At 39.8% G+C, this 27,505-nt stretch overlaps 1 protein-coding gene across 9 annotated transcripts in view; it reads left to right on the top strand.

The window, feature by feature from the left end:
* Positions 1–27,505, top strand: part of lrch3 (leucine-rich repeats and calponin homology (CH) domain containing 3) — a 124,716-nt gene that overhangs the window by 65,813 nt on the left and 31,398 nt on the right. For 4 of the 9 annotated variants that reach the window (XM_055645438.1, XM_055645434.1, XM_055645442.1 and 1 more), the window contains exons 9-14: positions 738–886; positions 1,668–1,756; positions 4,688–4,742; positions 8,188–8,349; positions 12,647–12,706; positions 23,927–24,007. In XM_055645438.1, coding sequence (XP_055501413.1) covers positions 738–886; positions 1,668–1,756; positions 4,688–4,742; positions 8,188–8,349; positions 12,647–12,706; positions 23,927–24,007 — 596 coding nt within the window. The remainder of the gene's footprint in view (positions 1–737; positions 887–1,667; positions 1,757–4,687; positions 4,743–8,187; positions 8,350–12,646; positions 12,707–23,926; positions 24,008–27,505) is intronic. The other 5 variants (XM_055645435.1, XM_055645436.1, XM_055645437.1 and 2 more) reach the window with 5 other exon arrangements.

Genomic DNA, 27,505 nt, shown 5'->3' with positions numbered 1-27,505 from the left:
TTAGGTGATTTGGGGAGGTCACTAATGGGTTGTAAGAAAATATCCGGACTATTTGCAGCTTTAGTTTCAAATCTTGGTAAACTGGTTAGGTTAGTGATAGATAAAATGTGTAAAATACATGAACCATTATGTTGCTGTGAGTGGCAACTTCAGTTTATGTCCCACTTTACAAAATCCTAAATCACATCTGGGTTCCTTCAATTTATTGTGAAAAAAATTATAGAAATTATATCCTTGTAGATATTTTTTTCATAGATATTTTCTTGGGGTGCAGGAGGCTAAATGATGATCTTATAGAAGTGTTTAAAATCACAAGGGGAATTGATACACATGTGAATACACATAGTCTATTTTTAAATCCCGGAAAGGGGAATCAGGAGCCAGAATACATAGATTTAAGGTGAGGGGAAAGCATTAATAGGAAACTGAAGGACAACCTTTCCACCAGAGGGTGGTGGGAGAAAGAGCTGTCAGTAGAGGTAGTTGAGGCAGGTACAATAACAACATTTTAAAAACATTTGAATAGGTACCTGGATGGGAAGGTTTATGGGGATATTGACCAAATGAGACAAACTTGTGTCGGGCATCTTGGTCATTGTGGATGAGTGGGAACAAAGACCTGTTTTCGAGCTGTATGACTTTGTCTCCAAAAGCTAAGATTCATGGGCACAATGTATGCTTTGTGCGATAAATAATTTACGTACTACAGTAGGTTGAAAATATTGCTTTTATTCCAGTTGAACATGATCTAGAACAGATTGATTACATTGATAGCTGTGCCACAGAGGAAGAGGATGAGGAAGTGCGAATGTCAAAGCGTCCTGGTTCCACCAGCCTCAGCTCACAATTTATGGCATATATAGAAAAGAGACGTATTAACCATGAGGTAAACATCAATGTTTCATTTATCGCATAAAACAGTGGGGGTGTTAACATGTAAAGTGGTTTGCCGGGTAAATGTGTTTTTTAATTAGATTATTGAATCATCCTTGCCAATACAATAACCTCTTGTATATGATTTTATTCATTATGTTGTTTCTTGCATGAATAAGAGTTATGGGTAAACAATAAAAGATAACAGATAAATTATGATGGGTGTATCCGATGGCTTCCTGAAACAGTAAATAATAGTCCAACTGGCTGAGGGCCCATACTGGACCTTGTACTGGTGACTGGCCATTCAATGAGAGAGCATTTTGGGAACAGTGAGCACATCTCCTAAAGTCTTAAGATAGTTATATCTTAAATACAGCACGTTCCAGTAAGGAGGAGGGACAAGGATGGCAAGGCAGGATAAGTTGTACATTTGGCTACCTGCCCCTCCACTTATTTTCGTATCACCTGCAAACTTTGCCACAAAGCCTTCAATCACCTCGTCCAAATCAGTAATAGACAATGATGCATATCATTGTGGAAGCACATACTACGGTATTATTGAAGAGGCCTTCAGATAGTCACATGAATATGGAGTGATATGGACAATCTGCAGGCAGAAATAAGTTGTTTAAGGAGGCATCCTATTTAGCTGACACAGCGTGGGCTGAACTGTTCTACGTTTTGGGCAGAGACAAGTTTCATCGTCTAGATTTCCTGTTTCACAAGACTGGTTAATTAGTTCCATTGTGCTTTGATAGGATTAATGGTGAAAGGTTTTCCTCTTTTTGAAGGGTTCTCCAGTGAAATCAAAGCTTACTGGAGATTCTCAAAGATCGGAGAATGGGAGCAGCTGGATCCAACAGAATCCTACACAGACTAGGTAACGCCTCTGCTTAAATATACTGCATTTGCATGCAACAATGAAGATGATTTGCATATTTTAAAATGACAACTTTAAAAATATCAATTTTAAACGACAGTTTTGTAAATAACCCGAACAACGTATGTAGACACAGTATTGTAATTTTTATACACGTATAAAATTCTGCATGGGTAGCTTTCAACCTGACGGTATGACCATTGAATTCTCCAATTTTAGGTAATAATACATACTAACAACCACCCCCCCCCCTCCCCACTTTTTTTTTCCCCACATATTTCCCTGTGTCCTACTTGTAAGTGCACCCATTTCTTGTTTATTGTACAATGTAGTGTGTGTTCCATATGAATATTAATTGAGTAAAATATGCATTGTATAGGGGATGTTTATTTTGACTAATAGGTAAACACATATCTAGATGAATATAATAATCATGAGTGCTGGACATTTGGACAAATAAGTCATTTTTATTTTGCCTCATATTTTTAAGTGAAAGCCAAGCAGCTGAGTGGGCATGTAGTATGAGGGACTGAATGAAGGCTGTTGCATTTTCTTTCGTGGTTCCTCTTTTCTTTAGTTCTCTGACATCATGAAGCGGCAGAGTGGGAGTATGCTGGCAATGAAACCATTACCCACTGAGTTTCACTTTCTGAATAGCTGAGTGTGTAAAATGATTAAACTCTGATTATTTGGCTTTTTACAATGATACAATTAGGCTTCCCATGTGTGACATAAATATAAAAAACATTTTCAGAAATTAGCCCATTGGGTCCAGGAGATTCTTTTTTTTTTTTTTTTTTTTAATTTTATTTTTATTAGAAGTACGGTAAATTACAATCCTACACAACACATATATCTTAATACATTTTTTGTACCGCTTCATTTTTTTTGAGCTTTAAGAAAAAGGTAGAAGTAAGGAAAGTACAGAAAGTGCAAGAGAATCGTGAAGTGCAAGAGTGTTGGGAAAAGAAAGCCCCTTAGGAAAGAAGTTAGAGAAGGAAGTAAAGTGAGAAAATAGACCCTAGAAAAGAAAGAAAGAGAAAATAGAAACAATCGCTCTATTATAACATTAAACTCCGCAGAAAGGGGACTACCAACCAAGCCTGTTTTTGTTGTTTTACCTCCCGTTACCAGGTCCTGATACCACTTATTTATATATTTGTTTTTTTTTTTTAATTACTATTGCACCTCATACTTGTAATAGGTCCAGAAACATAGACCACGTCTTTTGGAATTGGTCTGCTTTACCTGCTTGAAGGAATCTCATTTTTGTTGTTGGTGTCGGCGCATTTTTCCAAAATTTAGGTATAAGCTTTTTTCCCATTATTAGCCCGTAATTAAATAAATTCTTCTGAAACACGTTTAATTCAGGGTTACCTTCCGATATTCCGAAGATAATCCATTCTGGTTTTGGTACCAGTTTTATTTTGATCAATTTTGAAAAAATATCAAATATTTCACACCAGAATTTTTGGATTTTTGTACAAAAAACAAAAGAGTGCGCTATGGTAGCTTCTTGACACAGGCATTTATCACAGATTGGTGAGACATTAGGGAAGATTTTATTTAATTTAGTTTTTGAATAATATAATCTATGTAATGTTTTAAATTGAATGAGCGTATGTCGTACGTTGATCGAACATTTATGCACCTGTAGTAAATGATTATCCCAGGTCTCTTTTGAGATTTTTATAGCTAATTCTTGTTCCCAATCTTTTCTAATTCCATCTGTTGTGGGTATTTCTATGTTTAAAATTATATTATATAGGTACGATATTAAATTAGCTGATTCCGCCTTGGTCTTCATTGCTTCATCCAATAAGTCAGAAGGCATATTATGATAGTCTTTTGTGTGTTTTTTCAGATAATCACAAATTTGAAGATATTTAAAATATTGGTTATTTTTCAAATTATATTTCAGTTGTAGTTGTTGAAATGATAGTAAATTCCCCAATTCATACAGATCTTCGAGCGTTTTAATTCCCATTCTTTTCCTTTGTATAAATGATTTGTCTATGATTGATGGTTTAAACGATGGATTATTGACTATTGGTATTAAAAGAGATAGGTTTCTTAATTTTAAATTCTGTTTTATTTGTTCTCATGTTCTTATTGTGTTATGTATAATTGGATTTTTATTATAATTTTTATTATTCAAATTTATTGGTGAGAGGATGGTCGCTCCTATATTACTCGGGGAGCAGTCCCCTTTTTCCATTACCATCCAGTCCGCCTGCTGTGCAGAATTGTCCAGCAGGTGAATCATATTTTTAATATTTACTGCCCAATTATAATACATAAAATTAGGGAGCGCTAGACCCCCCAGCTCTTTTCGTTTATTAAGGTGTGCTATTTGTATTCTATGGGATTTATAATCCCATATAAAATTTGTAATGTCTGAGTCCAATTTTTTGAAAAACTTTTTTGGGAGATATATAGGTATTGATTGAAATAGGTATAGAATTTGTGGTAAGAAAACCATTTTAATAGCATTTATTCTGCCTATTAAGGACATCGGAAGTGTTTTCCAGAATTTAATCAGATTATTCAATTTCTTGAGTAAGGGATTATAATTGGCTTTAAACATATCCTGGTAAGGGTCCAGGAGATTCTGATGGCGAATGACAGCAGGCATTAAAGGCACTGTGAATTCAGATTTATTGCATTAAATACTCTGTGAATTCAGATTTATTGGATTAGTAAACTGGTAGTTTTAAAAGGAAATCCAGAATAATTTGTAGATTTATTAGCTCTCAATAAGCATTGTAAGGAGCAGAATTCAATCTTGCAAATTCTCTCTCTTCTGAAAATTAGGAAACGTAGAATTTCATTTGCGCTAATAGTCATTTGACAAGCATATGTTTAGACATTATTCTTTAAGATGAACTTGCACTGCCTCATTTCATGTGAAATTTCATTTTGGCTTTACAGTGAATTTTCAGAAGCTGGCTTGCTCTCAAACGTTTCGCCTACTGGTCAAAATGTGGTAATTATTATTTAGTTGATAATTTCTAAGATTCCTTCTATAAATTATATATGGCAGTTGAGATATCTTAACGCAGCAATATTGAATGTTTAATTTATCTGAAAAAATCTAGATCTACAACTGAAGCAAGATTATAATGCCAAAATTAAATTAAAAATAAAGATAAATAGAACTGTTTAGCGCGTTATTTTAGCATGCCATTGATGCCATAAGCCCATCACTCACGGTGACCATACACCTAAACGTATATGGTTTAGATGGCGTGGATATTCCTTGCTGGCCCAAAGCTGTACCCCTGAAAAGCTTCTTTGACAACTGGGTTATGTCGCAGATTGAGAAACATAATAAATAAATGAAAAATAATAAATAAATGATACCAGATTATTTATTATGGGCAAATTATTACCAATTTATTATGTGCAAATTGGGGAGGAAAAAAATCAGAATTCAACAAAGGGGGTCAATGGCATTGATAAAGAAATGGAAAGAAAGACATGAGAGTAACATTGTGAAGAACAATACAAAATGCAACATTTTTTATAGATACATAGGGAAAAATAGTTTACGTTGATCCCAAAAGGAGACGGGACAAATTAATTGGAGAAGTAGGAAATAGCAGAGATATTAAACAAATATTCTGTGGCTGTCTCTGCAGAGGGTGACGGTGTAAACTTTCCACAAATAGTAGAGAATTCCAGGTTTGGTATGAATGAGGAACTTGAAGAACTTAGCATTAGTTTTTTTTTAATGGTTGGTGGTGAGTGAGCAATTGGAAAGATGTTTGTATTCAAGGGGACCTGGGTGCCCTTGTGCAAGAACTACACAATTTTTCGTCCCTTCCCAGTCTCATCCCTGTGCTCCACCTGAACTCACACTCATTTTGCTCCTTCCACCTATAGTCATTCTTCTGGCTTCACAATGTGCACATTGGCTATCCAAATGTCTTTTTTGTCTTTTTTATCTCTAGCCTGTGTCCAACTATCTGCCTAACAAAACCTTCTCCCAGCCCCCCCTCGCCTCTATCCACGTATCATGTGTCGGAAAGAACTGCAGATGCGGGTTTACATCGAAGATAGACACAAAATGCTGGAGTAACTCAGCTGATTGATCTCAGTCTGAAGAAAGGTCTCAACCCAAAACGTCGCCCATTCCTTCTCTCCAGGGGTGCTGCCTGTCCCGCTTAGTTACTCCAGCATTTTGTGTCTATCTTCCACTTATCACGTACCAGGCGTTGTCCTGCCCCATGTCCTCCAGCTTTCTTTCCCCTCCCCCACCACCACCTGAAAAAGGGTCCTGACCCGAAACATTACCTATCCATGTTCTCCAGAGATGCTGCCTAACCTGCTGAGTTACTCCAGCATTTTCTATGTTTACAGCTATCTGTTATCCAAGCAAACAATAGGTTGTTTTTTATTGCAAGTTGATTTGAGTATATGTGTTTGCTGAAGTATTTGAGGCTTTGGTGAGACCGCATCTGACTACAACTGTATAACTCTCATCTTCCTACATAAGATATATTTGTGATAGAAGTTGTTCATCGAAGATAAGTTCATAAATTGTAGGAGCAGCATTCGGCCATTCTGCTCATCAAGTCTGCTCTGCCATTCAGTCATGGCTGATCTATCTTTCCCTCTCAACCATATTCTCCTGCCTTCTCCCCATTACCGCTGACACCCATACTAATCAAGAATCTATCAATCACCCATCTTAAAAATTATCTATTGACTTAGCTAATCTATTAACACAGCCATCTGTGGCAAGGAATTCCACAGATTCACTATCCTCTGACTAAATAAATTCCTCCTCATCTCCTTTCTAAAGGTATGTCCTTTTATTCTGAGGCCATAGCCTCTGATCCAAGACTCTCCCACTAGTAAAAACATTAACTCCACATCCACTTTATCCAGGCAAGATTCATCAGATTAATTCCTGCGATGGAGGACTTGTTTTATGGGGAGAGATTGAGAAGGCTGAGTTATACACTTTAGTTTTACATAATTGGGAGCTAATTTCAATGAGGCATACAAAATTGCTACTGGACTAGATTGGGTACACATGGGGATGGAGATTCCTTTGGCTGGGCTGACTAGAACCAAGATAGTCTCAGTCACAAAAAAGGGGGCCAGTGATTGAAAACTGATAAGTAGAATTTTATTTAACTAGAGGGTGGTGAATCTTTGGGATCCTCGCCTCAGGAAACCTGTGGAGGAAGCTGCTGAGTATATTGAACAGAGTGATGGAGAATACAGATCAAGGCATATGGAAATAATGCAGGAAAGAAATGAGATAAATGATCAATCATGATCTTGATGAATGGTAGACTAGCTCTGCAGAGCCAATCGCACACTCCTACTATTTTATTTATTTATCATGTCTGCACCAGTTAAACTCGGGGACTTGTTAGCAAGGTGAAGTGTTGTCTGAACTACTAACTGCGTGGGTTGTACTAGAGACTTTGGTCTTTGTTTTGTTTTTGCACTGTATTGAGTTTTTGTTTATTATATTTATTGACTATTGTGTTTATACCTGTTGTGCTGCTGCTGCTGCTGCAAGTAAACAATTAATTGGTTATAAAATAAGACAATCTAAGCGTCACGGGGAATCCAGCACCAGACCATTTCACTTGGAACCACTAGCATTTATTAATAAAATCTGAACTTAGTACATTTTATTAGTGAAGGATATTTGAAGTTTCTTTAATTGTTCGGCTTTATGTATGTACCCTTCTTCAGACTGAAAGTAGGGAGTTGGGGGGTGGGGGGGGGTGAAGCAGTGGAAGCGAGAAAAGACGAGGACCAATTGGGGCTGGAAACAAATGACCTCAGGCAGGGTAGAGCCATGGTAGGCCCATTGTTGGCTTGGGAAGGTGTGATCTCAAGGGGGATCCAATGTAGTGAACTGTGGAACTGGTAAAACAATTAGGGTGGAGGAAGGGGGAAAGGGAGGAGCGTGATAGTAGAAGTTACTTAAAACAAGAGAATTCAACATTCATACCATTGGGTTGTAAGTTACCCAAGCGGTATATGAGGTGCTGTTCCTCTAATTTGCATGCGGTCGACTCTGGCAATGGAGGAGGCTCAGGCTCCTCTCTGGCATTGGAGGAGGCCCAGGGAATTGCTGTTCTGCTCTGGTTCTTACTATTTGAGGCGAGCAAACAACAGGTTGCATTGTGAACATTACAGTTAAGGAACCCAAAGAAGCACAACTTTAACTTTTAAATCAAGAAGAAACACAAATGAAAATAAAATTGTCTTGCATGGATCAACAATCTTTTTTTTTTAAAAGTCGGACTTCCAAAATTGCCTTTTACAGAATGAGTATTACTGCTCAAACTTAAACTATTTGTTTATTTGGCAACTGAAACCTAATATTTTAGAAATAATTTTTCATCTGAAAATTATATTTGGATGAACAGATAAAATGGTTTCGATGTTTTTGTTATTAGACTTCTCATGCTGGATGCACAGAGTTTGAGTTGCAGAGAAGGCGTGAGCAACTACTGGTGGAACGGACCAGGAGAGAGGCACAAATTGCAGCTGAACAATATGAAGAGGAGCGAATCCACACCAAACAAATACAAAAAGAAGCAGCCCTTGACTTTGTGAGAGTAAGCATTAACATTTTAAGCATACGATTACAATCCAATTGTATTATTCCAGATATGGCAGAATATTACTGATCTTGTTACTTTATCAAAGAGATAATTAGTAGTTCTGCTTGATTTTCCTACCATATTTTGACCTTTTTTGTCCTAATTCTCTTACTTTTGAAATTCAGAAACTTAAATAGCAGAGCAGACTGAAACTCTTTGTCTGATTATCTTAAATTTAGTGCAGCTAAATCCAGATAAATTTAAGTTGCATCAGCCACAGCAGGGCATGTTTTTTTTTAATGTAATTCTATTTCATCACCTGCACCAATGTCTCCTCCAAGTGATTTCAAAAAAATAATAAATTAATGTCACCATGTTATTTGATTTTTAAAACTTAACTGAAATGTATACTCTCATCTTCCTTAAGAAGCCAATTGGAAGGGAATACATTTCTGAGTGCCAATGTGTACCTATTGCAACACTTTCAGGGGTAATTCATCAAGATGCAAATTTAAAAATGAAATGGATAATCCTGTCAAATTTTGTTGGTCTTTTCATTTTATAATCTGGATTTATTTGAAAAGGTAGAAACAAACAGTACAAATTGGCTGTATTTTATGGATTTATCTCAGCAGTGGATCTTGGCACGTAATTGAGGATTTAGCAGTGAGAGAGTCTAATGCTTAATTAAATTGGAATTCTTCTCTGTTTGTATCTTTCTCTATCAATTTGGGGTCCAAATGGAACAACATTGTTCTGACCATGCTGCTGATTAACCAAATAATGTAGGAATCAATCTAATATATCTGTATGGCTCTACTACACTCATTCTAGCAAAATCTTGAAGTCGGGAAAGTTAAATTTTCAATTGTACGGATTGTACTGGTGCTTTCCATCCAAATACTATTCCTGAAATTCATAATTGAAAATATTGTTGATTGCAAGCATTGTTCATTACTGAAGAAAATTCTCAGATGTTGATACCATTACAAGATGTTTGTAGTACAATGTTAGCCTCTTTTTAATAACCCTGTATTTGTTTGTTCAGCTGTGCATACTGTACATAATGCCCAGTATTAGCATGATCCCATCCCAAATGTTGTTCAGATGAAGTTGCTCTACATGTGTCAACAAAACCTCATTCGATGGCATTAGTTGTTCAAGTAATATTCAAGTTTTTCACGCCAGTTCAAGTTTTCAAGTTTTTTCAACTCACACCAGTTGTTCAAGTAAAAATTCACACAGAGGGTTGTGAGTCTGTGGAATTCTCTGCCTCAGAGGGCGGTGGAGGCCGGTTCTCTGGATACTTTTAAGAGAGAGCTAGATAGGGCTCTTAACGATAGCGGAATCAGGGGATATGGGGAGAAGGCAGGAACGGGGTACTGATTGGCGATGAACAGCCATGATCACATTGAATGGTGGTGCTGGCTCGAAAGGCCGAATAGCCTATTCCTGCACCTATTGTCTATTGTCGATAGTCTATATCATTTTCTTGTGGGTCACAGCGATAAGGTGCAGGTAAAAGATGGAATCATTGTTGCGAGAGTTTAATGCGACTGGCTTACTTACCATTCATTTGCATTTGCAAAAAAAGCCTATGATTGTGTGATTTACTGTGGTGCCATTTAAGCATCATCTTTAGGAATGCAGTTAAAGTCATAGTGTGTGTGCTCCATCTTCCTGCACAAAACGAGTGGCGAGAGCCCTCAGAAATAGAATCCTTCAAACAGCATTCACAGTGATGTAAGTCTCTGTGCAGGTGTAGATGGATATTAGAGAATAGAGTGACTGCTGACGTTTGCTGACCCTGTCCTGCAAATGCATGTAGTTTCACCAAATCATTCAGTTCAAACTTCAAATACAGCATCATCCTGAACTATGTATAAGGGAAAAGGATACAATGTGATTGTTGTGTCCAACTAAATCATCCCTCTCCCTGTACTCCTGTGAAGTACTTCATTTTTAAATCATGTTCAAGGATACTTCAATATCTACTCACATCTACAAACCAGAAATCAATGTGGAGGTTTCCTGTCATAGATCTAATCCTAAAAATACCAGCTCTTCAATAACATAATATCATTGTTAAGAATATGTTTTTTCTTGTCAATATTGACAGTTTTCCCTCTATTTGTACAATTGTTCAAAGATAATATAATTTTCAAAGTTAGAATGCAAATAATTGCCTCTTTGTTGATGGAACAGAAATAGAGGCAATGTATCACATAATTCCACTGCGCATCCCAATTACTACCTTAAATTGTAACTTTTGAAAGTTTCATCCTTTTAGACAGAGTTGCTGCATTTCCCCCTCAATTGTCTTTGAACTAGTTGGAAGATCAGAACACAACCAGTTAGTCGTAAGGTTTCATCTATTTTGTATCCCATAGACTATTTTACCCAGATGTAGTTAGAACTAACAAATTTAATTAGGTTGATTGAAACCATACAGATCTCGATCAACATTGTAACAATATATGTTGGCATTCATTCTACATAAACATGTGTTACTAAATTCAGTTATGTTTTGTACATCAGCTTCAATATCTGCAACAAATTTCCAACTGTTTATGCCTTTTCCTGTCAGTACATGAGGATAGACATTTTTTGTTTAAATTGGAGATTGTTTTGTAACAGAATAATTGTAACAGAAAATTAGAATACATGGTATTGGGGGTAGGGTGTTGACATGAATAGAAAATTGGTTGGCAGCAAAGAGTAGGAATGAACGGGTCCTTTTCAGAATGGCAGGCAATGGCGAGTGGAGTGCCGCAAGGCTCGGTGTTGGGGCTGCAACTATTTACCATATATATTAATGATTTGGGAGAGGGAATTAGGAGCAACACTAGCAAGTTTGCGGATGACACAAAGCTGGGTGGCAGTGTGAGCTGTGAAGAGAATGTTAGCAGGTTGCAGGGTGACCTGGACAGGTTGAGTGAGTGGGCAGATGCGTGGCAGATGCAGTGTAATATAGATAAATGTGAGGTTATCCATTTTGGCGGCAAAAACAAGGGGGCAGATTATTATCTCAATGGGGTTACGTTAGGTAAGGGGGAGGTGCAGCGAGACCTGGGCGTCCTTCCTTGTACACCGGTCACTGAAAGTTGGCTTACAGGTACAGCAGGCAGTGAAGAAAGCTAATGGAATGTTGGCCTTCATAACAAGAGGATTTCAGTATAGGAGTAAAGAGGTTATTCTGCAGATGTATAGGGCTCTGGTGAGACCACATCTGGAGTATTATGTACAGTTTTGGTCTCCTAATTTGAGGAACGACATCCATGTGATTGAAGCAGTAGATTTACGAAATTTATTCCTGGGATGGCGGGACTGTCATATGAGGAAAGATTGAAAAGACTAGGCTTGTATTCACTGGAGTTTAGAAGGATGAGGGGAATCTTATAGAAACATATAAAATTATAAAAGAACTGGACAAGCTAGATGCAGGAAAAATGTTCCAAATGTTGGGCGAGTCCGGAACCAAGGGACGCAGTCTTAGAATAAAGGGGAGGTCATTTAAGACTGAGGTGAGAAAAAAACGTTTTCACCCAGAAAGTTGTGAATTTATGAAATTCCCTGCCACAGAGGGCAGTGGAGGCCAAGTCACTGGATGGATTTAAGAGAGAGTTAGATAGAGCTCTAGGGGCTAGTGGTTTCAAGGGATAAGGGGAGAAGGCAGGCACGGGTTATTGATAGGGGCCGATCAGCCATGATCACAATGAATGGCAGTGCTGGCTCAAAGCGCCGAATGGCCTTCTCCTGCACCTAGTTTCTATGTTTCTAATAAGAACAATAAGTATAGGTTTGTCTAATTCTGGCTTTTTCCAGACAGTTGGTTTTGAGATGCTCTTAGTATCTCCTGTTGCTTTCTTATTGGAATGGGTTGTGTGCCTAAAGCTAAATGACCCAACGAAAGCATGTTTCATGAGTAAACCTTTTTTCTGTAATAAGTTAGTGATTAACATTCTATGCTGTTAAAAAATGTTTACTTTTCAATTATACCACACTGGCTTTCTTTCGTTCACAAATTGGGTGATGCCAAGTTTTGCAGTTCTTTTACACATAAATACTATAGTATAAGCAGTTTGATGAATTAAGCTGTTTATCTGGACCTGAGGAATTTACAACTTGGAGTGTATGAGTAATGGTTTGTGTAAATTCTGAACACTGTCATGGTAATGTAAAATATTAGACGAGATGCACAGTTTAATTTTCTACACTGATTAAATTCCAAAATCAATAACTGTTAACTGAGTATTAAGAGTATATGTGGTCTTTATGTGTATTCATATCTCTCTCCATTACCCTTCCCCAGCTCCCCAAACATTTTCCTATCAGACGGTGTCAGCACACAGATGATAGCGCCTTATTAGTGGTAAGAGTTTACGTGCATGGATTAGCCTGTAATTGTAATAGAAGTTTAGATTATGGGAATGGCATGCCATGCAATTTTTCAGCTAGTTTGACTGAATAGCACAATCCACAGAAAAAAATCCCTGTTTTCCATCACTGGTGTACATCATTGAGAAGATATTTAAACAGGAGTTCTCTCTCAATTATGAAAAACTTATACTTTTCAAGTTGTTAATAAAGTACTTAACTTTAAAAGCAAGGCAAATAAATAAAATAAACTTTTTATCGTGCATTTAAATTTGGCATAAAGATAACAGGTCCTTGAGTGGAAGAGAAGTAGTTGCACTGTTGTGTTTCTATTGTAGTTCTCTTCTGTTACTAGATCCATTTAAAGTGATGGACCACGGACAAAGTAAAAGTGTGATGAGTCGGAAGTTGAGTGCCGCACTGCACTCTTTTCCCCACCACTCTCTCTTGACTTTTGACTCCTGGCTTTTCTAAGATCACATGAACATTCTATCATCCATCAGTCTGTAATTAGTTGTAATCAATTTATTCAGCCTCATTTAGTTTCTCGTGATCCAGGTCCTGGGAACGAAAGACTTCAGTTGCCAGCTTTATTAGTGAATGAAGAAGGTTGTAGAACAGAGAAGTATAATTTGAATGGCTGTGGTTGTTCTGTCCATTGTGAGCAGTGTACCATATTGCATACTTAAAATCAAAGGTAATGTTAACACTGTGTGCTAATTATCACATCCTCATCTCAATGAAAAAAAATGACATTAGTGATCCTGGATAATGTATTAAAACTGAAACAAGAAAATCGGTAATTCTTAGATGCACCATTTCACGGCTGATGTTTTGTTGTGTTGATCTTCTCACAGAGTAGATTTGCTAAATGGGAATCCTTAACAAGTGTCTCTGTCATAGGTTTTGTTACATAGTGGTTTTCAAATCTTCTCCTTATTTTAACCCATATTTTGGTGTTGGATGAGCAATCCAATTTGACTTTTGATGCCTCACATCCTCATTGACCTTTCAAAGGAATATGTTGAATATCTCAGTGAAACCACTTTTTTCAGGTAGTGAAGTGACATTCTTACTTGAAAACTAAATGTTGTGCTTTGTATCATGAGGATCACCAAAACAAAGGGGGAGAGGTACAGTTGTTTTGACCTTAGACAATGAATTGCATTAGAGGAATGTAGAATAGAAATGGCAATAAGAGCATTAAGTGTAAACCGCAAAGGTATTGTGTACAATCTACTCGGTAGAATCTTGAACCCTGTTGAAAAGGTCACTCAAGCAATTAAGAGAAAGCTGTGTATTAACATTCCAAAATAATAAAAAGAAATCCAACAAAATGTCCTAATCCTGCTGGACATAGACAACAGATTTCTTCCCCAGCAGTAAATGTATCCTAATTTTACATTGTTGATTTGGTTATGTCAATCAATATCACTTTTAGCTTTGATGCAGACAAGAATTGAATGTTTTTTTGAAGTATATCAATTGTTTAATGAAAGGTTTCTACAGTTCTTGCTGGTGATCGAAAGAACTAATCATGTATTCCTATTACTTGAAAGATAATTTAAGAAGTGGTTTATTGGAAGGAAAATGAATCTTTCGTATGCACATCTATTGACACGTAATTGATTTGGCACTGCATTCCAAAATAGCCCAAGTGGAGGAAGTGGGAATTACACAAACTTTCTGAACATTACAAATTAAAGTTGGGAAAGACCAAAGTGGTTTGTGCTATTCTAATTAGTTTTACGTGGAAGTGATTTGTTCACTGTTACCTGATTCCGTCTTGACTCTGTAGTGAATACACTGTACTGACCTTGCCTGGAACGTGAGGCATGGAATTGCGTCATGTTTTGTGTGCATGCCTGATATTCTATCCGCTATATTAACCAAAGGAATGTCTACTGGTATGGTTGAGATGCATGTTTATGTCTGTTTGGAATAAGATATGTAATTGGACGGCCAAGTTCTGTGCTTGTTGTTTATTGTTAATTTATACAACAGCCGTACAATAGCTGGCATGGACTTAAATTACTCATTCAATGGTTCTGGCTTGGGTTTTCTTGCAATAGAATATTTCCATCTCCAGTCTGATTGATTGATTGTAGTTTTTAACAGTTTTTAATATTTATTTTCCCATTTCAATTAACCATATTTTTTAATGTTATTGTTTGATCAATTATAACTCGGAAGGGATTTTGTATTTTACAGGCTTTCATTCTTCATTGGTCAACACTTAGTGAGATGTCATTTAAGTTTTATTTCTTAGGTTTTTGTTTACTGCTCTGACATTTGCGGCTTCTAAATTATGTAAAAAAAAAGGTTATTTTATTGGTCACATACACCTAGGTGTAGTGAAATGTTTCTTGCCATGCAGCACATAAACAAAGAATACAGATATAACAATAATAAAGACATTTAAACATAAAAACATCCCCCCACAATGGTTCCCATTATGAGGGAAGGCACAGTGTCCAGTCCCCATCCCATGTCCACCCATAGTCGGGCCTATTGAGGCCTCCACAGTTGCCTTTAAGGAGGCCTGATGTTCCGGGCCGTTCTCGCCGGATGATTGTACTCCGGCGTTGGGAGAATCCTCTCGGCGGCATGGGAACCCTGGAACGGCCGCTTCCCTCACCGGAGACCGTGGCTTTCGAAGCCAACAAGGCCGCGCCAGTTGGAGCTCCACCACTGGCGATCTCATCGAGAGATCCCCGGCTCCCGATGTTTAAGTTCAGCGCCGCAGCTGGCTGCTCCAAAGACCCGCAGCTCCGCGATGTTTATCTCGGCGGTCTTCAGCTTACCGTAGCTCCAGCGCGGCGACCCGGGCAAGGCATCGCCCGCTCCGCTCCACGATAGAGCTCCAGCGCTGTGCCGCCACCAAAGCCGAGGTTCTGGGCGGTCCCCAACAGGAAACACTGTTCCAGGCCCGCTGGTAGGCCACGAGGACGGGTCGAAACTGCAGCCCGGAGAAAAGCTGCCTCTCCGACCAGGTAGGGACCCTGAAAGATAGTTTCCCCCCCCCCCCCCCCCCCCCCCCCCCCCCCCCCCCCCCCCCCCCCCCCCACATAAAAAAAGTCTAGTCCTCCAGAACAAAAACACTTTAACTAAAAATTAAAAAAAAGATGAAAAGACGGACAGCTGCTGGCTAGGCAGCCATGCACAGGACAGCGCCCCCTCCAGCGTTGTAGAGTTACATTTAGAGTTAAAAGGTTCAATGTCCGCAATGCAGTAGGTTGGAAGATCAGCACTACACCAGCCTGTGGGAGGACCATTCAATAGTCTGATGACAGCAGGAATGAAGCTGTTCTTCAATCTGGTGGCACTTGTTTTCAAGCTTTTGTATCTTCTAACTGTTAGGAGAGTGGACAAGAGAGAATAACCGGGCGAAAAAGGTCCTTGATAATGTTGGCTGCATTCCTGACATGGAGTGAAGTGTAGATGGAGTCAAATGGGGGTGGGGATGGGGGGGAGGAAAGACAATAGACAATAGGTACAGGAGTTGGCCAATTCGGCACTTCGAGCCATCACCGCCATTCACAGGTGAGAGACAATAGGGTGCAGGAGGGCCATTTGGCCCTTCGAGCCAATCGCCATTCAATGTGATCATGGCTGATCATCCCCAATCAGTACCCCGTTCCTGCCTTCTCCCCATATTCCCTGACTCCGCTATTTTTAAGAGCCCTATCTAGCTCTCTCTTGAAAGCATCCAGAAAACCTGCCTCCACCGCCCTCTGAGGCAGAGAATTTCACAGACTCACCACTCTCTGTGAGAAAAAGTGTTTCCTCGTCTCCGTTCTAAATGACTTGCTCCTTATTCGTAAACTGTGGTCTCACTGGGGCTCTGTACAACTGCAGAAGGACCTCTTTGCCCCTATATTTGATTCCTCTTGTTATAAAGGCCAACACGCCATTCGCTTTCTTCACTGCCTGCTGTACCTGCATGCTTACTTTCACAGTCATCATGGCTGATCATCCACAATCAGTACCCCGTTCCTGTCTTCTCTCCATATCCCACTGACTCCGCTGTCTTTAAGAGCTCTATCTAACTCTCTCTTCAAAGCATCCAGGGAATTGGCCTCCTCTGCCTTCTGAGGCAGAGAATTCCACAGATTCACAACCTTCTGTGTGAAAAAGTTTTTCCTCATCTCCGTTCTAAATGGCTTACCCCTTATTCTTAAACTGTGGCCCCTGGTTCTGGTCTCCCCCAACTTCGGGACCATGTTTCCTGTCTCGAGCATGTCCAAACCCTTAATAATTGTATATTTTCAATAAGATCTCCTCTCATTCTTCTAAATTCCAGAGTATACAAGCCCAGTCGCTCCATTCTATCAACATATGACAGTCCCGCCATCCCGGGAATTAACCTTGTGAACCTACGCTGCGCTATCTCAATAACAAGAATGTCCTTCCTCAAATTTAGAGACCAAAACTGCACACAATACTCCAGATGTGGTCTCACTAGGGCCCTGTACAACTGTAGAAGGACTTATTTGCTCCTATACTCCTCCCCTTGTTATGAAGGCCAACATGCCATTTGCTTTCTTCACTGCCTGTTGTACCTGCATGCTTACTGTCAGTGACTGATGAACAAGGACCCCCAGATCTCGTTGTACTTCTCCTTTTCTCAACTTGACAGAATTCAGATAACAATCTTCCTTCCTATTATCTGAATTGTGTCAAGTTGAGAAGAGGAGAAGTACAACAAGATCTGGGGGTCCTTGTTCATCAATCACTGACAGTAAGCATGCAGGTACAACAGGCAGTGAAGAAAGCGAATGGCATGTTGGCCTTCATAACAAGAGGAGGAGTATAGGAGGCAGATTATTATCCAAAGTGGATGACCTCACATGTATCCACATTAAACTGCATTTGCCATGCATCTGCCCACTCACCCAACCTGTACAAGTCACCCTGCATCCTCATAACATCCTCCTCACAGTTCACACTGCCACCCAGCTTTGTGTCAGCTGCAAATTTGCTAATATTACTTTTACTCCCTTCATCTAAATCATTAATGTATATTACAAATAGCTGCGGTCCCAGCACCGAGCCTTGCGGTACCCCCTAGTCACTGCCTGCCATTCTGAAAGGGATCTGTTAATCCCTACTCTTTGTTTCCTGTCTGCCAACCAATTTTCTATCCATGTCAGCACTCTACCACCAATACCATTTTTTCCCCCTAATCTCCTATGTGGGACCTTATCAAATGCTTTCTGAAAATCCAGGTACACTACATCCACGGACTCTCCCTTGTTCATTTTCCTAGTTACATCCTCAAAAAATTCCAGAAAATTAGTCAAGCATGATTTCCCCTTTGTAAATCCATGCTGACTCGGACCGATGCTGTTACTGCTATCCAAATGTGCCACAATTTCATCTTTTATAATCTCCTCCAGAATCTTTCCCTCCACCGATGTCAGGCAAACTGGTCTATAATTACAAGCTTTCTCTCCCCCTTCCCCCACTATTTAGTTTGAACCCACACGTGTAGCACAAGCAAACCTGCCTGCCAGAAGTATTAGATTTCTCATGCTGGAGTTAAGGCAGAGGTCGGCAACCTGCGGCCCGTAACCCAAAATCATCCAGCCCGTAGGCGTATTTATTTTCCCCCCGTAGTCATCCGGCCCGCTGGCGCCCCGAACAGCGGCCGGGCGCCCCGAGCAGCGGCCAAGCTCTGGCTGTACTGCATCCTGCGCAAAGCCGACGGCACGGCTGCGCTCCTTCTGTGAACACGTTTGAGGAAGAACTGCAGATGCTGGAAAAATCGAAGGTAGACAAAAGTGCTGGAGAAACTCAGCGGATGAGACATGCAAGGATTGCATGAGGCTGCCTCACCCCCTGTGTTTCACCAGCATTTTTGTCTACCTGTGAGCACGTGAATTGATGCCTGACAACCGGGGTGGTATGGGGGCGGGATCCATGTGTACACGTGATAGATGTGGCCCGCCATCTACTCACAGACATGCGTCCTGGCCCCTATGCAGAACAAGGTTGCTGACCCCCGAGTTAAGTTGTAACCCGTCCCTTTTGTACAGGTCACCCCTACCCTAGAAGAGATCCCAGTGGTCTATAAAGCTAAATCCTTGCTCCCTGCACCAGCCCCCCAGCCACATATTCAGATCCCCTATCTCCCTGTTCCTGCCCTCACTAGCACGAGGTACTGGAAGCAATCCAGAGATAACCAACCTAGAAGTCCTGCTTTTCAGTTTTCTTCCTAACATTCAAGATTCAAGAGCGTTTATTGTCATGTGTTCCAGATAGGACAATGAAATTCTTGATTTGCTTCAGCACAACAGAATATAGTAGGCATAAATAAATACAGAACAGAACTGATCAGTGTGACCAATATACCAATGAATATATATATAAACAGATAAAGTGCAATGGGCTATTAATGATCAGAGTTTTGTTTGAGTTGAGTTTAATAGCCTGATGGCTGTGGGGAAGTTGCTATTCCTGAACCTGGATGTTGCAGATTTCAGGCTCCTGTACCTCCTACCTGAAGGCAGCGGGGAGATGAGTGAGTGGCCAGGATGGTGTGGGTCCTTGATGATGCTGGCAGCCTTTTTGTGGCAGCGACTGCGATAAATCCCCTCAATGGAAGGAAGGTCAGAGCCGATGATGGACTGGGCAGTGTTTACAACTTTTTGTTGTCTTTTCCTCTCCAGGGCGCTCAAATTGTCGAACCAAGCCACGATGCAACCGGTCAGCATGCTCTCTACTATGCACCTGTAGAAGTTAGAGAGAGTCTTCCTTGACAATCCGACTCTCCGTAATCTTCTCAGGAAGTAGAGGTGCTGATGTGCTTTCTTTATAGTTGCATCCGTGATCTCGAACCATGAGAGATCTTCAGAGATATGCATGCCCAGGTATTTGAAGCTCTTGATCCTCTCCACCATCGACCCGTTGATATAAACGGGACTATGGGTCCCCATCCTACCCCTTCCAAAGTCCACAATCAGTTCCTTGGTTTTGCTGGCGTTGAGGGCCAGGTTATTGTGCTGGCACCATTTGGTCAAACGGCTGATCTCACTTCTATACTCTGACTCATCTCCATCAGTGATACGTCCCACAACAGTGGTGTCGTCAGCAAACTTGATGATGGAGTTCGCACTATGACCGGCTACGCAGTCATGAGTATAGAGTGAGTACAGCAGGGGGCTGAGCACGCAGCCTTGAGGTGCTCCCTTGCTGATTGTTATCGAGGCTGACATATTTCCACCAAACGGACAGGCTGTGGTTTGTAAAGGAGGAAGTCGAGGATCCAATTGCAGAGGGATGCGCAGAGACCCAGTTCTGAGAGTTTGGTAACCAGCTTGGAGGGAATGATTGTGTTAAATGCCGAGCTGCAGTCAATGAATAACAGCCTGACATATGAATTTTTGTTGTCCAAGTGGTCCAGAGTGGAGTGGATAGCCAGCTAGATCGCATCCACCGTTGATCTGTTGTGGCGGTAAGCGAACTGCAGTGGGTCCAGGTTGTTGTCGAGGTAGGAGTTGATTTGGGCCATGATCAACCTCTCAAAGCACTTCATCACCACCGACGTTAGTGCCACTGGTCGATAGTCATTGAGGCACGTCACCTTACTCTTCTTGGGCTCCGGTATAATTGATGCCCTTTTAAAGCAGGTGGGAACCTCAGACCTCAGAAATGAGAGGTTGAAAATGGCCATAAAAACTCGAGAACACGTGTTTTTAGAACACGACCGGGTATGCCATCAGGTCCAGGTGCTTTCCGAGGGTTCACCTCTCTGAAGGATTTCCTGACGTCGACCTCAGTGACTCTCTAAACTTGCTTTGCAGAACCTCCTTCCTCTTCCCGACGTCGTTTGTGCCCACGTGCACAACTACTTCCGGATGTTCACCTTCACTCTCGAGGATGTTCTGAACTCGGTTTGTGATATCTTAAACCCTGGCACCAGGGAGGCAACCTCAAGTCTCACCTGCCACCACAGAATCTCCTGTCCACACCTCAGACAATGGAGTCACCCACCACTATAGCTCTGCCCGACGTCAGTCTCGCCAGTCGAGTGTTATCACTAGAATTGGAGCCACCGACCTGTCCGCCGCTTGGACTGGAAGTGTCGGCTGCCCCGACAGCTCCCAAAAGGGTGTACTTGTTTTCATTTGGCACACCCACTGGGGTCTCCTGCACTCCACGGTTATTCACCTTTCTCCCAGACACACACCTTTGATCTTCCTGTATCCTTGGCGTGACAACTTCACTGTAGGTCCTATCCACGAAAATCTCGTTCTCCCGGATGGCCCGGAGGTCATCCAGCTGCTTCTCCAGTTCCTCAACACGTTCATTCAGGAGCTGCACCTGGACACAATTTCGGCAGGTGTCTACAGAAGCGCCAGCTGTGTCCCTGACTTCCCACATCTTGCAAGAAGCACACTGCACCAACATGCCTGCCATTTCTTCAGATGACAAAAATCACAAATTTCAATCCAGTGTAGCCTCCTTTCCTCAGCCTCCTCGCTGAAGATTCTTGAGCCAAAGACTCACTTTTTTCAGACTCTTAGAAATATAAAAACATAGAAAATGGGTGCAGGAGGAGGCCAACAGGGAGATATTAAGAGGTTGAGAACACATCCTTGTGGGGCATTGGTGTTGAGAATATTGTGCAGGATGTTTTGTCATCTATCCTCACTGGTCTATGGGTCAGAAAGTCAAGGCTGTCTGGAAGGCTGGAGCTAATTTGACAAGCCTCTCAAAGCACTTCATGATGATGGATGTCATAGCCACTGGACAGTAGCCATTAAGGACGATACCTTGTTTTTTTTGGCACGGGCGATAATTGTCTTTTTATTGCTGGTGGGTATCTCAGAATGGAGAAGCAAATGTTTATAGATGTCTGAACATTCCTGCCAGTGGGTCTGTGCAGGTCCTGAGGACCTGGCCTGGATTTGATCTGAGGCCATTGGTTTTTGCATGCTCACTTGCACAAAGGCCAATCTGACGTCCTTGACACTGACTATGGGTGCAGGTGCACCCAAACCTGTCAAAACAGCTGATGTCATTCCATCGGCCTTCTGCTCAAAGCAAGCTGAGCATGCAGGTACAGCAGGCAGTATAGAAAGCTAATGGCATGTTGGCCTTCATTGCGAGAGGATTTGTGTTTCGGAGCAAGGAGGTCCTTCTGCAGTTGTACAGGGCCCTGGTGAGACTGCACCTGGAGTATTGTGTTCAATTTTGGTATTCTAATTTGAGGAAGGACATTATTGCTATTGAGGGAGTGCAGCGTAGGTTCGTAGGTTAATTGCCGGGATAGGGGAACTGACATATGATGAAAGAATGGGTTGACTAGGCTTGTATTCACTGGAATTGAGAAGCATGAGAGGGGATCTTACAGAAACATATAAAATTCTTAAAAGATTGGACAGGCTAGGTGCACCTTGTACCTTGTACCTTCCGAAGAGTCCACCAGGGACTATACGGTAAGTTGGACAATTTTATACTGGACAATTTTTACATTTATCAAGTCAATTAATCAAGCCAATTAACTTACAAACCTGTACGTCTTTGGAATGTGGGGGGAAACCGAAGATCTCGGAGAAAACCCACGCAGGTCACGGGGAGAATGTATAAACTCCGTACAGACAGCGCCCGTAGTGGGGATCGAACCTGGGTTTGCGGCGATTCATTTTGCTGTAAGGCAGCAACTCTCCCCCTGCGCCACCGTGACTGCGAAAAATGTTCCAGATGTTGGGGGAGTCCAGAATCAGGTTTACAGTTTAAGAAGATGGGGTATGCCATTTACGACTGAGAAATGGAAACATTTTTTCACCCAGAGAGTCGTGAATCTGTGAAATTCTCTACCACAGAAGGTAGTGGCTTTGCAAAATGTACTAGGAAAGTCAGTAGCTGTAAATGGGATGGGATATTTGCATTATTTCAAATTAAGGTGAGGTTTTGCACTGAATGTGTAGAAGAGCAGGCCACATGTGCTCATGATTGATCAAATTTATCTTTATCAAAAGCTGCCCGACCCATAATGATAAATTATTTGTCCCTACCACCATCAGTTGTGCCTGTACCTCCTGTTGTCACTTCTGACTTAACTGATTGTTGACAACCTTCTGTACAAATAATTTACTTTCCTTTTTGTGAAGCATTAGATAAGTAGCTGCATGTTTTGAAATGCTTGCTATTACCATATCTCAGAGTTGTACAGCACAGCAACCAGCCCACTGCCAGTCATCTATAGATCTCATTTGCTCTGTGGTCTTTCATACCATGGTGAAGTGCAGATATTTATTACATGTTGTGGGAGTCCAGTATCCTCTCAGGCAATGGCTCCAAGGAAAATAGATCAGCCTAAGCTCTCTTTCCCCATAACTGTGACATTCTATTGCAAAAATATATGGATGGTTCTTGGGTAAAGCAATGGATGTTTACTGTAATTAATGTGACATTGAAATCCGTGATGAGGAGTAGAACAGAAGAGATTTTGTTTCTCTGTTATGAAGGGACCTTGGGATAGACGTCATGTACCACTGCTGCTAACATATTAATCGGCTCTTTTTTTGATTGTTCTTAACTACTTAAAACATTTTTTTTTAATGTAACCAAAATTTATTTCAGGATTACAAGCGCACACTGAGGCATCCACATATGGAAAAACTATTTACTTCCATTCATGTACATTTTGTTTCAAAAACATGCATTTTTTAACGTTTTGGAATTCTAGATGGTTGTGGTATTACCTTTGCTCAAAATCTTTTGATCAATACATGGTTTGCAGTTGAATTCATTCTAAGGCTGTCCATTACAGTTTGTCCTGGTTGTAAGATTTATATAAATAAGTTGTTCATCTTATAGTAGTATTGTAGTTAAGTCAATAATGCATTTAATTCCTTCTTATTAACTTTATTAACCAATAATATTAAATGATTTTCTCCAGGATTAACAATGATTATCAATTCACTAGCATGAGGCAATTTTGGTAGATTTTTTTTTACTTCCATTTTCTTAAAAGCTAGGAAAAAAGATCAATTGATGTTTATTTTGATTCTGACCCATGATAGCATTTTATTTGCACTGTCATGTCGTTGTCTGTTAATCACGGACCAAGCTTCAGCAGGAAAAACATTGTTTTAAACCAGAATGTATTCGGCATCTATCCCCAAAGCTGACCCTTGCTGACTTTTTTAAGTAACTGTTGGACTATCATGCCTAAAGCTTTCTCCTCTGCTTCTCTCTGTAACAGAATGGCTTTGAACCACACTTCTTCTTTGAGATTGACAATAACACCAATACCATTAAACGGAGGCCTGGCTCTCACAGCAAGGTGACTGCGCAGCTTGTGTGGAGTTTGTGGCTTTGTAGAAATTTTAGTTTTGTTTTTCATTCTTTGCATGAAGTGGTGACTTCGTTCACCAGACCAAACTTTACAAACTTTAAAAAAAAAGATGAACAGAACATAATTAAGTTAAAGGAAGATGATACTGTCTGCCAAATGTTCTTTTTGATGAACTTGGAGAGAAATGCAAATAAGGAAAGGATGAAATGATTACACAACTTCCAACATTTAGAAAAATACCAATCCAAATAATGTAGTGAATTTACACAAAATGTGAAGATTTTAATTGGTTAGCTTGTTCAGTGGGCTGGTGAAAAACCCAACTCAATTTGCATGTGAAAACTGACATGAGATAGAAAACTATCTTTTATTTCTACATTACCCAATGTAGTTGATTTGTAAATTTAAATAATTTCATTATTTTAGCAGAAATTATAAATCGTTGAATTTTGAAAATATTTCCTGAAGTTCTAAATGTTTTAAGATTCTCTATCTTGGTGACCAATAAAATGTCTGGTTCTGGATCAGAAGTTTAATGTGTCCACACATGTGATGTTTGACATAATGTTCATATTCTTTAATATAGAATTTTTAATCCTTTTCTTTGAACAGATTTCTTGCTAATTATAGATTATTTTCCTTTAATTATCATTTTTGTTTTATAAGGAAATGTGTTGTGTCATTACTGCGAAATGCAGAATTACATTCGGCAGTGTGTGTTGTATTGGGTGCAAATTGAAATGTAGAAGTAGAAATAGTGTTAGACATTTATTTTATCAGGGATTAATCCTGTCACCATCCCCTTACCTGACAATTAAATTTGTTTGTATTAGCAAGAGAAACTTTATTTCAAAATATTGAATAGTACATCAGATCTTTCTTTGCAATATGTATCCTGACTTAATTGCCTCTTAACTTATCTTTACATTGTTGTTAAACAATTATTCCATCCCAAGTACTAAAAGTACTAAAAGCTATCCTCTCATCTGTCTCTTGTTTTCTTTCTCTCTCTCACTCTCACTCTCTCTCATTCCCTGACTCTGTTGCTAACATAGAAAAACTCTTCATGCTGAGACCTCAACGGTACGTGAAGCTCCTCTTTCAACAGATCATAAATGTAATGATGACATTCCTTAGACCAGGGAGTAGGTATTAATCTGTAGAAAATATCTGCAGTTTTATTATGCAGAGAAAAGGTTTTGTTGCCTTGTCAAATCCACATGGATACAAGACCCAATCTCAACTGAAGTGAAATATTTGAATTACTTAACTGGTATGAAGGGGCATAGCTACCATCTCGGTGTCCTGTGTAAGTTGTGCACAAACAAATGCGTAAAAATAATGGAAAAAGGCCAATTGTTGCCACTACGACTAAAAATAAACTTGTTATATTTGGGTTTTTTTCACAGGGAGAATTCAAAGATAGCCATTATTCTCTGAAATGAATTTAGGCTGAATTATTCACCCCAAAAACGGATCTTCAATTGATTTAGATGTAGAACTGAATATCTTGTTCTGCTGTGGATTTGGTGTGCAAAGATATATATCCATGCAGCTTTCTTATTTATTTTATCGAAGAGTCAAAGTATGATATTGTAAAGTGTCTGTTTTGTTTAGTTACAAGAGACCTCCTGATAATCTCTTGAGTTACCAGCAATTGTTTTTATATGCATGCTTAAAGAATGGGTGCTAATGTTTAAAGGTTTTCAGTATACTACAACAGTCTTAATGATTTCAAAATATTCTTAAAGCTATATTAGTAATTTAAAAATGAGCAAACTTCATTGAAGTTAAATTTCAAATTTATCTTTGGAAGAGGATAAATTCTGATGTTCAAAACTCAACTTTGATAGTGATTTAGGTTATTTCTGCCGCCTGTGCCATCTGCTCCAAAAGTTAATTATTTTTTCTCAGGAATGCTGTCTAGTAGTAGAAAAGTTGTCATAATAAATTCCTCGCAACACAAGTATAGAGACTCATCAAGTTTAGTGCTTCATAACTTTGTCTCGATAATTGATTCAGGTGGGAAAAGGGAAAGTATGAAGTGAAGGTTAAGGATCTAGGATGGGAAGTGTTCCCGAGACTTTGCCCACTTTCCTGAATTGAAAATTTCATAAAGATATTGACATTAATAACATTATGAAACCAGGACAATGATAATGTTGTTTCAGGATTGCCACTAAGTTTAAATTACATTCCTGATAATAACACCTAGGTGAGGATCAAAACTTCACAACTATGGTTGATAGAAGAAAGAAAATAATGTGAGCAATGCAAAAAAAGTGATTTCTGTTTTAATCGGGTTTCAGAAATCTATATGGCAGAGTGAATTATGGTGCCATCGAGTGCTGCTGGAAGGTCATCAACTTGGTGAAAGACGCTCTTTGGTCTGCTCGAGCTTTGTTGACCTCCCAGCGGAGAGAGATGTCCGTCAGGGAATGTTGCCGACTGGCCCGCTGCAGACTGCAGGTGTACATGCTGAAGAACGCATTGAAGCTTGGTGCAGCCAATGTCAAGGCTCGATGGGGGAGGACCACAGTCTAGGGTCCTCCTACTGTTGGACATGGGGGGGAAGGTTTGGTGGAGACACCCCTCAAAACTAAGGGAAGGGATTCCACACCAGTGGGCCACATGAGGGGCAAGGGTGGGGGATAAATTTGTGTAAACAGTATTGAATGTATGTATAGCCTCTGAGAATGTTGGGTGGAGTCTTGTAAGGATCATGTATTGGATATATTTATTTCTCGAATAAAGTATATTTTGAAATTTTAAAGAAAACCTATGAATGAAAAGCAGACACAGCTCCAACTGCTCAAGTAAACCTAAACACTGCTGACCTTGAGAAACAATTCAAAAGCTTCACAAAACCATTTAAAGATTACGGTAACTTTAAAAAAAAAAAATTCTGATTTCAGAAATTGTTAAATACATCGGAAAAAGTAAAAACATTTAAAACATTTAAAAATACATTATATGCTTTAAAACAAAATATATATATATATATTAATAGCATTCTCACAGCTGGTTTCCTCTTTTAAAGTTATTGAACGTTCTGTGCTATAATCAGGCAGAAATTGGTTAGCAGATTGATGGGTAGATACTGTCACTGCATGCGTCACTCATGAGCTTCATGTTGCCATTGTTCACGTGAACCTCCGGCATGTTTGCTGCAATATTCCTTGATGCTTTATCCATGATGAAATCGAGCTGCCCGAATGTGTCCAGTGTAGTTACCCAGATAACCAATAAGCTCATGTATTCAGTTTGAATTATCTGGTGAGCCATTTTTGTCGATGCTGTTTGTAATATACTTGTAAGTCGCCATGAGTGTGAATACTTTGCACGTGACTTTTGTCTTAAATTATATTCATATATTCACTATATTTATTCAATTTAAACATATCCATAGAAGGGTTGTTGTTTAAGTGAATAAATGATGCAAACTAATGCTTGTGTGCCTTAAATCTAGGAAACAGCTGTCCAATA

The sequence above is a fragment of the Leucoraja erinacea genome, chromosome 14, assembly GCF_028641065.1.
Source record: "Leucoraja erinacea ecotype New England chromosome 14, Leri_hhj_1, whole genome shotgun sequence".
NCBI lineage: Eukaryota > Metazoa > Chordata > Chondrichthyes > Rajiformes > Rajidae > Leucoraja > Leucoraja erinaceus.
The sequence above is the reverse complement of the archived record's forward strand: the minus strand, read 5'-3'. Positions and strand labels throughout refer to the sequence as shown.